The 15,682-nt window shown below is 38.2% G+C and overlaps 1 protein-coding gene across 2 annotated transcripts in view; it reads right to left on the bottom strand.

The window, feature by feature from the left end:
* The window catches only part of SLC12A1 (solute carrier family 12 member 1), a 42,793-nt gene that overhangs the window by 20,034 nt on the left and 7,077 nt on the right, over positions 1-15,682 (bottom strand). The window contains exons 4-13 of one of the 2 annotated variants that reach the window (XM_064668810.1): positions 12,509-12,604; positions 11,058-11,197; positions 10,485-10,595; positions 9,422-9,533; positions 8,806-8,933; positions 6,030-6,114; positions 4,180-4,331; positions 2,434-2,541; positions 1,608-1,731; positions 576-677 (exon numbers count right to left, since the gene is read on the bottom strand). In XM_064668810.1, the coding sequence (XP_064524880.1) occupies positions 576-677; positions 1,608-1,731; positions 2,434-2,541; positions 4,180-4,331; positions 6,030-6,114; positions 8,806-8,933; positions 9,422-9,533; positions 10,485-10,595; positions 11,058-11,197; positions 12,509-12,604 (1,158 nt within the window). Of the gene's footprint in view, positions 1-575; positions 678-1,607; positions 1,732-2,433; positions 2,542-4,179; positions 4,332-6,029; positions 6,115-8,805; positions 8,934-9,421; positions 9,534-10,484; positions 10,596-11,057; positions 11,198-11,776; positions 11,873-12,508; positions 12,605-15,682 lie in introns of both variants that reach the window. The other variant, XM_064668812.1, reaches the window with a different exon arrangement.

Genomic DNA, 15,682 nt, shown 5'->3' with positions numbered 1-15,682 from the left:
TGTTCCTTTGCTGCACAAATATAGAGAGAGGATCTCAAGTTACCCCTGAACAGGATCTCATTGCATTTCACCTTACAGTTCTGCTTCCAGGTACTGCAGAGATGTGCTGGTGCTGTCTGGGGGACCTGCTCTTGCTCTACATGTTCCTCTCCAGGCAGGATCACTTCTACTGCAATTACTGTTCGTATGAACCTCCCCATACACTTCACTGTAGATTTGGACATGATTACTCCCCACTATACCTTGCTTTATGTGGCTAGAGTTGGCATAGGCTTTTATCCACCCATGTTTTGTGATAGTGAGGGGAAAACACTCTTAGGAGGAGCTTTTTTTGCTCCAGTGGGATCCCCTGAAGTATTTTTCATCCTGTACAACTGTAGAGATTGTAAGGACTAGAGCCATTATTTTTATTTTTTGGAGATAAATAAAATGTCTTCATATTCAATAAGAGCAGTAAAACATCAGATCACATAGCCTAGGTATTTTACATGTGCTGCAATTTCCTCTGACATACAGTAAAAACCTTGCAGAGGTCAGAAAGCCCACATTTAAATCACTGGTGAATGCAGACTCACCGGGAGATTTTGCGTACGAGGCGTGAAAGCAGGAGAAATTAATCAGGGCGTAGGAAGCCAGGAAGAAATTGGAAATGATGGGAGCAATGGTATTCAGTTCAGCTGCAAGACATAGACACAAGTCAGACATAGGCACCAGGTTCCTAGATTGTTGGCTGGCTTTTTCCTAATGATGCATTAAATCTGAACATTTTCTGAATTTGTCATCCAGGGAGAGCTTGGGTATTTTACTGTCTTACTAATTGAAGGCCACTTTGATATACGTACATTCATATGAATTATGTCTGCTAATGCTGATTTTAATAACATTATGTGCTGTGCAAGGTTATATTTGATACTGTGATTCTACAGGCTGTCTCTTAACAATGTAGATCTTGTGTAAAGTTAAGAATTTTAAATACATAATTGAAAGGACAGATGCTTTGCACAAGATATTTATAGTTAAAGCTTATTGTTTTGCTTTTTAAATGGAAATCTGAATTATCTCTACTAGACATCCTATTTACTTAGTGTCAGACAGTTTGAATTTCTAATCTTGGAAAAACTGATTTAAAGATTCTCACACCCCTAAATATGGTAGGTGGGATTTTCTACCACAAGTGCTGGCAAACTGATTTACTTTGGACCTGACTGTTGGGAAGGTTTGGGCAGAATAGGCTTCCTGATTGTCTCAGGACTACCTCAGAGCTATGTGCAATATAAACTGAAAAACCATTTTCAAAGCTTGTGACTTTGCCTTATTTGATATAGCTCTAAACACTGCCCTCTTCCAGCAGAGTGAACAGGAATTGAAACTGCATCTTTGAAAATGAGGCTGTGGTGGTGTTGAGATGTCACAAGAATCCCTGTTGGGGTTTTTTTGCCTTCATTAAGAATAATGGAACTACTACCAGGACTTTGAGTGTGCTTGAGTTTATGTCAGAGCTTACCTGACTGGAAATTTTTCTAACCATAGCTAATAATTGTATCAAGATATCAGTCTGTATAATTTCAGAACATGGTATTATAGCAGTTGTGTTACTTTATACAAACCAATCAAAATGAATGCCATAGCGATCACGAAAGTGAGAACATATCCCCTGATGGGCTCATTGTTTTTTCCATATCCTTTGGCAAAGAACTCGAGCCCTTTGTAGACATTGTCCTTGCAAAGAGCCTGGTAAGAAATCAGAACAGAATTCTGTTAAGCAGTGCTTTCTTGCATCAGAAGTCACTGTGAGTGGCAGCTTGCTGGGCATTTGCTAAACAAGTTAGATATATCTTAGTACTTCAAATACATCAATGCCATGGCACGTGAACATTTAAATAAGGTGATAAGACAATGTGCTACTACGTTATTATATAGTGGGAAACAGAAATACAGGCATTTAATGCTTATTCAGTGCTTTAAAAGAAAAGATTAATTAAATAGTTAAATGAAATCTAAACTGGGGGAAATTGAAGACCAAATCAGTGGCTTGGTGTAATTTGTACAGGTTATCTCTGTCCCATGCCCTCTGCTCCCACTCTTTCCACATTGCTGCTGCCCAGACAACTTCTGGAAAGCTGAGCAGGTGCTTTGCACAAAATATTTATAGTTAAAGCTTATTGTAGCCTTCAAGCTATTTATAACAGACGTGTGTATCCCCACTCCTGCAACAAAGCTGAGCTCTGACCAAAGGAATATTGTTGCCCTTGTATGAGGATGAAATCTGCCTATTTCCATTGAAAAACATTGTACATACTGTTTTCCCTGCCTTTTCCTCCCACAGGTGTCAGTGTTGTTTAAATATATATTACATTTGGCACACAGACTTCAACTAAATTTTGTGTCTTTGAAGTAAAACTGAGTGTAAGGAAATGGATAGTTTAATTTTACCTGGAAGACTTTGGGTGCGCTGACAAGAGATGCTAGAGCTGATGACAGAGTAGCTGAAAAGATGCCAGCTGTGATGAGAGGACCAAAGCCAGACACCATGCTCATCACCTTTATGAAGAAAAGAAGGTAAAAAGAAGAGTCAGTCATCACCTTTATGAAAAAAAAAGGTAAAAAGAATAGTCAGGCTTACATTTAGATTTTGTTGACAGTACTCTTGTTTTCTATGTGTCTCTGCTTTTCATGGTTCTAAATTCAATCTGCTACAAACCAACTGTGAAGTAAGGAAATATTATTATTTCTCTTTTAATAAAAAGCAGTGGGGGCATGGCCAAATTTTTATTCAAGTATGCAGCTGTCTGCTGGGGCAGATGAGTACTCTCTGAGATTTTCTCACTGCCTTTACTAACTGATTGCTACAAGTAACAGCCTCTATTTGACAAGTAAATAGCCAGCTCATAGCAAGAGAGGAAAATGGAAATGGCAGGAAAAAGCACCAAAGTATGAAACGTGGTTGGAGGCATTTGATTTGGTTTGGGGTTTCCTTGATTATTTAATATGGCTAAAAAAGAGAGAAAGTGCCTGGTTGTGTTGGCATAACCACAGTGCTGCAAAGAGCAATGTTGGTTCCTGTTAGGCCTCCCTGAGCCCTCCTGGGGGGCTGGACTGGCCTCTGTGACCACTGAAGCAAAAGGGATGTTGAGAAGCACCAGACAAGGAAACTAAAAGATAGATGGCTGTGGCTGTCAGATGCTTTTTGGTGTGTGGGAAGACTCCAGGAAAGAAACCAGTTAATCCTGAAGATTTGTCAGATGAAGATATATTGTTTCCTGACTTTAGTCTGGCAAAGGTAAATGCAACAAGTGCAACTCCGTTTATGGCTGTAGGGAGGTCACTGATGTAAAGGGGTGCCCCAGGTCTGGGCAGCTGAACTGAGGTGGGAGTGAGGATGGTAAATGATCAAGAAAGGAAAGGAAAGTAGTCTGTGAAAGGGACAGCATATCCCTTTTAAGGTGGTTACCCAGCCCTGTCATTTAGCAGAGCCAGCTGGGAAAAAAGCAAGTGAGTTTAAAAGCTACAAATGACTAGTTGAAAAGCAAGTGCAGGTGGGTGGTGAGTTCCTCTTGCGGGCCATGAAGGACAGGGGCTGAACAGAGATCTGGGAGCCGTGGTTGTCAGGCTGCAGAACTGCTTTACTTTGATGCTTTGCCTATGCTTTATTTTGAAGAATAAAAATGGCAGACAGTCTCTCTCTGGCCTAGGAGAAAGACCCCATTACTTTTCACTTGATTTTTCACTTGACTATTTTTGGATACTTTTTTTAAAGAAGTCAGAACTCTGTTTTTTGTACCACGACACAAACCTTTAACAGTGACCACAGCACCCCTGAGGTAAAATCACATCCAGGTGTCAAGAGCAGTGAGGTGAGTTGCTCATCTAACAGTTCCTGAAGTCTCTGTTAAGTTTAGGCTTTCAGTTTGAAGATGTTACAGCATATACTGCTGCATGGTACTTGTTGAAAGAGGAGATAAAGACTTTACCAGAGTGCTAGGAAGGCTAGTGATGGGCAGTATGAAGATGTTATGGAATGCAGGTGATTTTTGCCTTTCATTATTCCTATAATTCCTTCCTTTTTTAGATAAAAGTGGTTGTCCTGTTGCAGTTAGTTGTCTGTAAATAACGGGTTTGAATGTTTGTACTTATGTATTCATGTATTGCTTATGATTATACATATTATGTCATTAGAACCTGAAAATTATTCATCAGCCCGTAATCACATGGCTGACTTGCACATCTGGAAAAATCATAGCCTAGGCCACAGGCAGATGATCCATTGCAGCTCATTCCAGGTACAATTGTATCATTGATGTTCCCAGTAGCATCTCGTACAACACAGGAGGCTGTGGAAACAATCATATATTATTATTTTCATTCCTTGTGACATTGGAAGAATGTTCTTGCCATTTGACTCTTAATCTGCACACATTTTGTCCAACTGCTACCTTTGACTCATCCCAAGAGCAACGTTTTGTGTTGGGCAGAGATTACTACCCTGTTCTATGACTTAGATTATCATGGTGTCTGTAGGGAAATATTTCCTTCTATTACTTTTAGAATAATCAGCCAGTTGACTAGTGAGGATTAGCATATTTCTGAGATTAGGCAAGACAGAAATCAACAATAAATTAACTAACTCAGAAAATATATTGTCTTCTTGTCACTACTTTTACAAGTGCCAGTATTCAAAGGAAACAGGTCAGTGAGGGCCTTAGGTCTAGGGATACACATTTTTCTGTTTAACAAGGACATGCAATTGCTTTAGAGACCCAGATCCTCAGCTACTCAAATTGTCATAGCCCTACTGATACCAATATGATGAAAAAAACAGGAGAAATTGCCTATATTCTTTTTGTGTTTATTGATATTCATGTTGTCTTTATTTGCTTGCTACCAGAAGCGAGAAAAAACACATGGAGGCAACTTGGAGTGCTGATCTCAACATCCTTAGTGGCCAAAATGTAAGTTTTTATGATAACTTCAAATATGTCAAAAACATTGAGAGTCCCAAAATAACCATTGTCTATTTAGGAAACCAATATGCAAACAGAAAAAAAAAAAAGGAAATAGTGCCCTGAAAAATACGCAGCTCTGAATTTGAAATACAGCTATTGCTTGTGCAATGTTCTCAAACAAACAACAACTTATAATAGAAAGGAAATTTATAATAGAAAGTGAAGAATGACTACTTCAACTTAAATTGCAGGGGAAATTTAGATCCAAATAATGCAGTGACCTGAGCTGAGGCTTGAGTCAAGCATTCTGCCTTTTGCATAAAGTACAAGAACAACAAAAGTCAAGAAGGCTTGAGAGTCATCTCCCAGAAAAGGAAGTACTCTGCAGGGCTTTCATGCAGGATTGAGGTATTTACCCATAAGAAGGGGTGTCATTTACAACCCTCCTTCTTACAATACTATTAAATACATAAAGAATAATATTTTTCTTGACCAGAGATTTATTGTCTGCTTATAATGAGGATTTAACTGCATAATCCTCCAACACAGTTCATGGTCTCCTTTTTATTTGTGTCCACTTTGTTGTCACCTCACATTCCAATACTGCAGAGCATGGAGTTGTGTATCTTCTGTAAGACAGGAACTGATTTGTGTCTTTGACATATGACATACAAAATGTGTTACCCTGTTTCTGTGATTCTCATGAGTGCTCAGTAAGACTAGTGAGAGAAAGCAGAAGCCATATGAAATTTCAGTGTGAACAAGGAACAAAAGATCAGCAGATTGATCAGAGGTTCCTTTCATCTTTACTATGCTCATGGATACTATATGCTAGTGGTCTTTGTCAGCAAAAGTAACCATACAAGTTATATGAAGGTCCAGCTACCAAAAAGACACTTTCATTTCTGCTGATTGCTGCTTTTTTTCCCCCTCACTGTTTTTACATACAGTAAAATCAAAACTACTGTCTCTCTACATAATAAATTCACAGGATTAAAAAGCAGTGAGGTTAATCATTCATTTGCATACCAAGCTTCCAAACTGAACTGTACAGATGAAGACCTGAAGCAGAGGTTCTGTACTCACCCGCACAAATGGCCACGGCAATGTAAGCAATGGTGGTGATCAGGATGGCCAGCATTGTTCCTTGGGGTATTGCACTTTGGGGATCCTTAGAACAAAGCAGGGACATGAAAAACACTGTGAGTGTGTGTGCTGCAGTCTGATTGCATTTGCCTGCTGGGAGTCCTGCCACACTGTGGTGTGAAGATACCCTTAGAGGGCAGATTTTTATCCCTTGACCTACACCAGCATTTCAGGTCCCAGAACGCAGACAGTGTGAAGTGGTCCTGTGGTGCAGTGCTCCTGTCCTGGACACAGTGAAGGATATTGTACAGGAGCAGAGGTCACATTTATTGCAGTAGGAGGGTCCTGATCTCTGCATTTCTGAGAGCTCCAAACTCTCTTTACATTGCCGTTGGCTTTATTTTAATGTTTGATGATGTAATCGCTAAATAATTACTGAACCAACCATCAAACTCCTGTGGATGACAAGATGGGACCATTTTTGGTTAACTGGTGAGATGGATGCAGTGACCCTGTACAGAATACAGGACTTCTGTGATTAGCAACTAGTAATTGTTAGTTGGGTCTTCACAACAGCTACTTTCTTTCACTGTTTTGACATTTAATGTAGATAATTTACTAAGGCTGGGTTGTGATGCTTACAGACTAGCTCACAACAATTTGATCATGCAACTCTTGAGTCCAAAGATCTGCATTATACATTTTTAAGGGGTTTTTAATGCTAGATAACCTTACAATTTAGGGTGTGTTTGTTTATGCTAAGAAGCATTTTTTATTAATTGTCTTCTTAAGTTGGTTTAGTAAGGTTTTTTAAATCAAAAATTAGTTGAATGCATTTTAAGTCACAGACTTTTTATAACTATGGTCATTGCATGGTTAAAAACAATGCGAAACATGGATGAATGGCTTAACTATGTTAATAATTAATATAATTTTTAAATGACGTAAAGATTTATCGAGCTGAAAAATAGTTTTGAAGTCACTTGATCTGCATTTAACACCCTTTGCTTTCAGACTTTGGCAACTTTATGAAGTTCTGGTGTGCATGTTTCAGGTCATCTAGAGTCTAATGTGGTTATCTTAAACTCTGTAACCTTAAATCTTAGGGTTAAGTCTTCTTACAGCTTTACAACTTTTAAATTCTGTCAAAAATCAAACACGTATTTACTATGTTGTTAGCACTTTAGGGGCTGCTCCAAACCCTACTGAAGTCACCAGAAAGACTATTTGTTTTTGGAAGTAGACTTTGGACTAAGACACAACTTGAGTGTGTAGTGGCTGCAGGAGCATGTATGAAGGTTTTTGCAACAAATTCCAAAGAAAGTTTAGTTGGTCAATATTACACTTTTTAAACACTCCTTAGCTTGTCTTTTAGGTTTCTGGAGAGGCTGGTTAATTTAATTAGACCTGTCTAATGCATCTTAACATGCTCAGTGGGGATCTCCAGTCTGGAGGACTTGCTTATAGAAATCCACTTATTGTCAGACTGAAACAACTGCAGAGATCCAACGGGAGAACTCTGTCTGCTCGGATTCTTTCAAACAGCTCATGAAAGAAGTGCTGCTGCTTTGGGAGCTGCCATGTAGAGAGAGCACCATATATGGCAAAAGAATTATTTTTGTTTGCTAAGAGGATGGAGATTGTGTGAGGCTGATTCAGTCTCACTGGGCAGAAGTACAATGATTTTTGGTTTTTTAATTAAAACTAGAATCTCATTGACGCTATCAGTGGCTCAGTTTCAATGTAGTTCTCTCTGTGCTTGGCTTGAAAAGCAGTCCTTTGAAAACAAAGGAGATGAGGCATCAGCTCAGTGTGAGGAAGAGAACTGGCTGTCAAGTGTGGTAGGATGTGGTTAACTTGTGACTCCTATGCCAATACAGATATAACAGACCTTTGGATGAATCCTTAGGGTATCCAAGGCAATGGATTTATATGAGAAGGCCAAATAACTTAGTTTGACATACTGGGGTTATCAAGCTGTGAGTGACATCTTCTTGGTGACTTTTTTTTATTTTTCTTTTTAATTTGGAGGAGGGGTTGGATGTTTTTGTGATGGAAACTAGAGGGCACTCGAAACTAAATTCCTGTCTCTAGTTTACCTGTAATTTTAGATGCTGGAAATATCCCCTACAACTGCTAAACAGCAAGAGGAGAGTGGGGAACAGACAGAATGGCCACAGCAAGACAGTTGGTCGCCCTTGGACCTCCTTCCCCTTTCTCTTCAGACTCCTTTCTTTTGTCACAGCTGCAAGCTTGCAGCTTTTCCTTTGAGCAGCAGTAGTGACATGGGACTGGGACATACTTGCTTTCGTTAAATGCCCTGTTTGCTCTGCCCTTGCTATGACCCTGAATACAAAAGGTGGTCTCTGCCAGTTCCTGTGAGTACAAACTTGAGCTTTACAGGTATGGTTTTTGGGGTGATGTTTGGATTGATGTTTACAAAATACAAGCTTTAGGAGATACACCTATAATTTCTCTTATGTCATGTGCTGCTAATGGACCATTAATGATATATTATTACAGGTTATTGAAACATGCTTTTAAATGATACAATAACCCAAATCTAACTGTGGTAATTTCTGTAAATAGCCACAATGCTTATGAGAGAAGATGTGAACTGATGTTTTCAATTAATAAATCAGGTACTTAAAAGTGAGAGTTTTGCTTCCCAAAATAAGACATGGTTTAAAACTGAATACAGAGTTGATTCATGATTTGTTTTCTTGTTCTTTTTCTCAGCCTACAGATAGTATTATGAAGTTAATGAAATACGTACTTTCAGATCTCCTGAGATATTGGCTCCTGCAAGAATGCCAGTGGCAGCTGGGAAAAAAATGGCAAACACCGAAAAAAATCCTTCTCCACTTCTGAAATCTGGTCCAAAGTTTTCTGCAAATATTGATGCTGCAAATACAGGTGAAAATGAAATATACCACCAGGATTTGATTCCAAAGTTACTTAATGAATGAGGAGAATAAGCCAGTCTTTCACATCTGGAAGACTGGGTTTGAATGTGTCTCATATCATAAGCAAAGTGAATTTGATTTCCTCAGTCTGGTCCCCAGTAGGATGTGGTTGTCTGCATCTCAGAGCTACAGAGCCATATGGAAGTGACAGCAGTGTCACTGCAGTACTTGCACTTAGGTCTGTGTTAAAGTTTGTCTGTGCTCTACTGATGTATAAATGACTCAAGCTGCAGCTCACTGTGCTGTCAACTTCAGCAGCAGAGAGACAGACTCAAAATTAAAGATGAAATAAATTCCCTTTGTTTGCAAGCTCACTTAAACTTGGGCAGAAGATTCTGATCTTGTGACCTTTTTCAGTGGAATCCTTAACTTACTGCTAAGCCAAAAGAATGCAAATCATAATTTTATGATAGCAAGGTTGCTTACCTTGGTAATTAAAAAAGCCTCTTGCCTTCTTTTCGGTGTTGGTAGGAATGACTGTCCCGATAAAGAAGTTTGCAATGGCAACAAGGAGAACAATTAGAAGAATAACTTGAGCCTATTAATAGAAGCAAAAAGATTTTCCTGTTAGTTTTAATTTGTGTTGCTGTGGAGATGGCTATATAGTAAGTTATCTGTATGTGTTCCCTATGACAGGTTATTAATTTCTGTAGTTTTCCAAACTACCAGGAATCAAGATAGCTGAATCAGCTAGTGACAACAGCAGATACTTTTCACTAAGGGAGTAATGAAATATGTAGTTATAATTTAATTTTATGTTAGTTTCTTTATACAAGGAAAGGCAAATGGAACAGTAATGCATTAATATCAAGTATAAGACATTTTTATATTGTTATAAAATTTGTTTAGTTGCAGTGAGTTGTGACTTCAAGGGTTGTAATATCAAATTGTTTTCTGATCTCTTTTTCAAGTAGTTCTAGTCTCCATCACAGCAGAATGTAAAAATAAGGATGCTGTTGAATCTGTTTTCTGGTCCTGATTTCAATAGCTATATTACACCCTCTAAAGTGTTTCCATTTGAATTTGCATTCTGACCTTTTTTTACAGGTGAAGGAATACCAGAAATCATTAGAGATTAAGGAATGGGTAGCAAATAGAGATCTTCTGCTGAGCAGGGCTTGAAAGAGTACAGTGATAAAACAATATTTTACTACTGTTTATTCTGTCAAACTGCATCAAAAATAAGGGCAAAAGGGGCACTTAGCCAAGGCTCTAAATGAAGCCATGAATTGTAAAAATCAATATAACCAAGCTGTCTGCAGAACCCAAACTTCCTCTTTGCTTTTAAATGTATGTTCAAGGAAGAGTGTGGAGTAATTGTGCTTTCATTGAATGTAATGATTAAACTGCTCTTGCTTTTAGAAAGATTAAGCATAAACTGAAACTGGGTGCCTATGAAAATTCTACCTGTTGTGTAGCATTCCTCACACACAAATTCTGTACAGTAGGCTAAAATACCACTTGCTTTAATGTTCTTTTAAAGGTTTACCTTTGCTTCCCATTCCATGCCAGCAGCAGTGATGCCGAGAAGACAGACAACAGTTATGGTGCCTATGATTCTGATGTCATTGGACTCATCTACTATCAGAGTATCACTCTCCTGAAAGCAGTGAGAAATGTTAATAGAACCAGTGTTTCTCTGCCCAACTGGTGGGATCAAGTAACAAGGTGAAGTAGAGAGCAGTGAGCTGTCAAAGTTGCAGAGATTTATGAGACCAAGTGTTTGTATTTCATGTTCCAGCTGGCCTTCTGCAGTTGGGGTTATTTGGCTGTCTAATTAGATGTCTGTTCCTCTTCTGATTTTGAGATTCTTGTCAAGAAATGTATGAAATATATTCATAAGGTAGAAATAATGGAGAAGCGTTCTGTGGCATGTTTAGACACACCAGCTTCTTTCCTGCTAAAAATGTCCCTCAAGCCTTAGCTAAAAAGTATCACCACTTAAACAAATATATTATGTAAAACAAACACCACCCCCTAAGAAAAGAAAAAAAGCCACACAAAACACAAAAAAACTAAACTAACTTAATCATATACCTGAAACATCTACATCTACATTTACCTTAAGAAGTTCCACAACTGTTTCGGCAAATCCAACTACATACATGGCAACTGCCACTGCATTGGCAAAGGCAAAGATAAGTCCTATAGATCCACCAAACTCTGGGCCCAGACTCCTTGAGATAAGATAGTATGCTCCACCTGCAGACAGAAATGATTGTTATTTTGGCACAACTAAATGCTCAGTTTTTGCTGTTTTTTCCCCACAGAACAATTACTGCAGAAATCTGTGCTTTCAGCCTCACAAATATAACTGAACCTTGCCCTATGTTGATAGAGGGCACTTACAGAAAAGCAATGTGCTTTGTACTGGTTCTGCCCTCAGACTTCTCAGTATGCCTTTCTATTGCAGAAATCTTTTAGTGCACATTACCATGCAGAACTGGACCTTGTTATAATTTTTCATGATACATGATATAATAACACAAAGGAGAGAGAAACTCACTTCCAGACAGGTTCTAACTTACATGGATTTGTCCCAGTGTTAGCATGAAGGATCATATTCTGTGGTACATTGTTTAAGCTCCTGCAGTAAATCTTTAATCTTTTTTGCATTAAGTTTATATACATTTTAATTTGCTGTTGATGCACTGAAAGAAATCACTCCAAATATATTTGCTTATTATTTCTTTGCTTATAACACAGTTATCTCAATTCCATTTATTTCTCTAAGTAAAATCTGCAGATTTTTGTATTTCTCATGAGATCATAATCACTTACCTCCTCTTACTACTCCATTAGTGCAAATGGCAGACATGGAGATACCTGTCAATGTTGTTACTACTACACTCAGAACAATAACTATGATTCCAAGACCTGAAAGATCCGAAAAAGAAAGTATATTCAAGTATATTCCAGTACCTGTTGTGCTTAAATGACGTAGTAAGAACTTGCCATTTTCCAGAGAGGTTAGACCAGGCCAGATAGAACTTAAAGGCTGTGAAATGCACTAGAAATTTGTTTCATAAAATACCTGACATGCACTTTTACAGCATAATCATTTACTCGTCTTCCAAGGAGTGGCTGAAATGTAAGAAGTGTTATAAAGAAGGCATTAAACTGAAGGCATCCACTGATGTGCATCAGTATTTAAAATGAGAGGAAGAGGTGTCTCCATGCTCAGTTTGTGGAAGGATGTCCAACCTGGAATGCTCTGAATAGGAAAGACCAGCTGAAAGGTAAGAGCAGCCATGGAAAGCCAGCAGCCATCCCTTGCTCCCAGCAGGCAGGAACACCTGAAATGTACTTCTCAGACTGAACTGAAATCTGTGGTTTATTAAAAGTGACTACCCAAACATGCCTTAAATTGTGATGAGAGGTGGCTAGAATTGTTACCTTCCAGTTCCTTTAGATGTACCACTTGGTTTATCGTCCCTCTGGTTTGTCTCACACGGAAATAATACATAAATACCTTTTTGGGCTTGAAAGCATTAGTAACCCTAAGATTTTTACCTCCACGGACAAACCCATTAGTTGCTATTGCAGAAGTTGACAACCCAGTAATTGAGGTTACCATCGTGGCGAGGAGAATTATGATTACTCCAAGACCTGTCAGTAATAAGAAGATAAAATATTTTACTCATGTTCCATGTTTCCTACAAATCATTCTCTCTTTAAATTGAATTTTCAGGCCAGAATCAGAGCAATAAACTGAAAAGATGGTTTGTTGACCATTTGCAGCTTGCAGAACATTTTCATGGAGGCCATGACATGGTAGTAAATTATTCCCATCAGTCTTCAAGCAGTGATTCTTTGTGATAGGAGTACTCTAGCCAGAAATTCTCATGATTTTCAAAGGCTGGAGGAAATGAACAAACAAGTGTCCCTTGACATGGAAACTTATATCTACCTTTAACAGGCATCCTGGCTGTTTAAATGAGGAGATTGACACATTAACCAGAGCTCTTGTAAGAATGCTGCTGTCTTTCATCAGATAATTTAATAGTGAGTCAGAGGAAGATTCATAGTGCACCAGGACAAAGAATCAGTCAGGCAGAGAGACAAAACCTGCCTCATCTCCCTCTTTCCCTGCAAAAAGTAGTTTTAGTCTAACACAGGAAAAACATTTGAAAATGGAAATACTGCTTTTTAGATGCCATTTACTTTAACAGGTGACCTGTAATCTTAGAGAACTTAGAATATTCTTTTTTTTTTCTAGCTGATATCACAAACTTGAGTAATTGAACAGAAATAATCAAACATCTGAAGATGAGTGAAAGGTGATTAGTTACAGGTGAACTGGGTTTTAGTTTAAGTTACGCTCTGAAATCTGAGAACGTTTCCAGTCTTTGGTTATATGGTCAGGTTTCTGTTAACAATCAGTTTTTAGTTTTATCTGAGCTTGCTAAGGCTTATGCACTAGCTGCCTTGTGTCTGTGAGGTACACAGGTGTTCAGTGTGGAACTGGAGAACATACATTGCCTGTAGCAATATTTATTGACCAGGGCTCATCCAGATTGAAACTTGGATCCGACAACTATCACTGAGCAAGAAGTACTACAAACTGATTGATTCATCTGGTTTATTTCTACCTTCTGGCTTCCAGATCAGATTCCTGACTTCAGTTCATACTGGATGGTTATAGCCACCCAGTCCCTGAGTGAACGTTCTTGGCTGCTTAAATTATAGCCATGTTATCACAGTCCTTTAAGACAGAACAATGTCATGGGCAAGACAGAAATGATATATAACGTGGTGTAGGATATTCAAAGTGATTTGAGCCTCTAATAAATTGTGTTTATCCTATTGATTTCTGAACTCTAACTAGTCATGCAGCTTTTTGTATGCAGGTCTGTATAAAAAGAAATCCAAACGGTCATTCCTTTTGGTCAGCTACCATTACACAGAAGGTTAAACCATGCAAATTTTGTGTCTGAGAAGTGGCTGAACATGATTTTTAATCAGCTGTTAACTCTTAAATTGAATAATTTAGACATATTATTCTTAAAGTAGTTTTAAAATTATTTGGTAAGTGCATGTGCATCCTAAGGAGTATTTTTCAAGGATGTTTTGTTGCATTTCACAATTCATGTCGTTAACATGTATATGATACATAGAGTTGTTAACTTGATAGTAACATCTTCATAGAAAGACTTTAATGTTAATTTTTAAAAAATATTGTAAGATTTAAGAATAAAAGTGCATAAAATGCAGTGACTTAACCAAAACATTGTCATATAACATAACATAATTGTAATATTCAGGGCCAGATTTTCAGGTAAATAAACTTGGTGTTTTTCCCTTCCTTTGGCTAACCATTCCAGGTACATGTACTCCTCAGATGTTAGGTGAAAATACCAGACTAGTTTTGGACCTGGAATCTTGTCAGGACCATAGTGTCCTTTTTTTCCCAGCTGATGATAAACACAGATCTTTGTTGAATGGTATTTTTTTCCCCCTGTAAGAGCTTTTGCCCAAGACAGCCTATCAGGATACGGAAATAATTGGGTTTGCTCTCTTTGGCCCTCTAATGATGGGGATATAAATGGTGCCCAGATGGTGGTTTAACTGACTCATTTAATTTCCATGTTAGTAGCAGTACCCAGTGAAATCCCTGAGCCTTGGTGATGATGAGCTTCCATCACTGTTCTCCTTAAGCAGCTTGGCTAGGGACTTAAAGCTCATTGCTAATAAGACATTCAGAAAATGCAATGAGAAATTATTCATATGGAATTTGACGTCTCATTTTCAGAAGTAAAACTAACCTCCTTGCATAACACATGCAACTTTAAAAAGCAACAGCAGAGCAATAAACTCTAAGGAAAGAGAGTCTGCTTATCAATGAGTTAAAATGGTAAAATTAAAAGTGAAAGCAGAAAGGTTGTAACTGATTTTGGTGCAAATTAATGTTAAAAATCTGATTAAAGTTTAGATTGAAAAGCAGGCATATGGCTCCTAAGTAAGTTGTTCCAAAATGAATTACTCTTGCCCATGGCTATTCTCACACCTCAAAACAAAGTAATACTTCTTGATGATCTCAATAAGTTACTAAACTGCCCTTAAAAACTAATTTTGCATGAAACCCCAGAGCAAAGTCTTGGCAATATTAAGATGCAGAAATTTCATGGCAAGGCATATAGTTATGAGTGCCCTGGGCTGTACGTGCTCATTTGGTATGCATCATAAAATCAGCAAGCACCCTTTTGTCAGGCACAGTGCTGGAGCCACGCATGGAGCACTGCAGAAGTACTAAAGTTCTCCTGCTTAGTTCTTTATTGTTGGGTTTCTTGTTTCTATTTATGTTTCTGTAAGTTTGTGGCTGGATTTTTTACTTAATAAGCGTTTCCTTTGCTATTCTTTGTTTAAAAGCTCAGACTTGCTCAAGTGAAACTTCTATGAAGTTACTGTATTTTATTGGAAATGAGACTTCAACCATGCAAAATTTTGGAGATGTTTCGATTCAATGTTTCATTTCACTTCCATTAACAAGGAAGTGAATGACAGTTATACCATCTGATTTTGGGCACTGAGTTTTATCCAAGCCCAGCAGTCAGCGCTCCTTAATTTACTTAATGTTTCCATTCTGTGAGCATCCAAACTGGAATACTTGCCATCATGCCTTTGGATTGCATTTTTTGCAACATCTGGGTGCCAGTCAAAGATTAGGGCCTCAACACTCCAGATTGC

Source organism: Pseudopipra pipra, chromosome 12, assembly GCF_036250125.1.
Source record: "Pseudopipra pipra isolate bDixPip1 chromosome 12, bDixPip1.hap1, whole genome shotgun sequence".
In the NCBI taxonomy this organism is placed as follows: Eukaryota; Metazoa; Chordata; class Aves; order Passeriformes; family Pipridae; genus Pseudopipra; species Pseudopipra pipra.
This window is presented reverse-complemented; position numbering and strand designations above follow the sequence as displayed.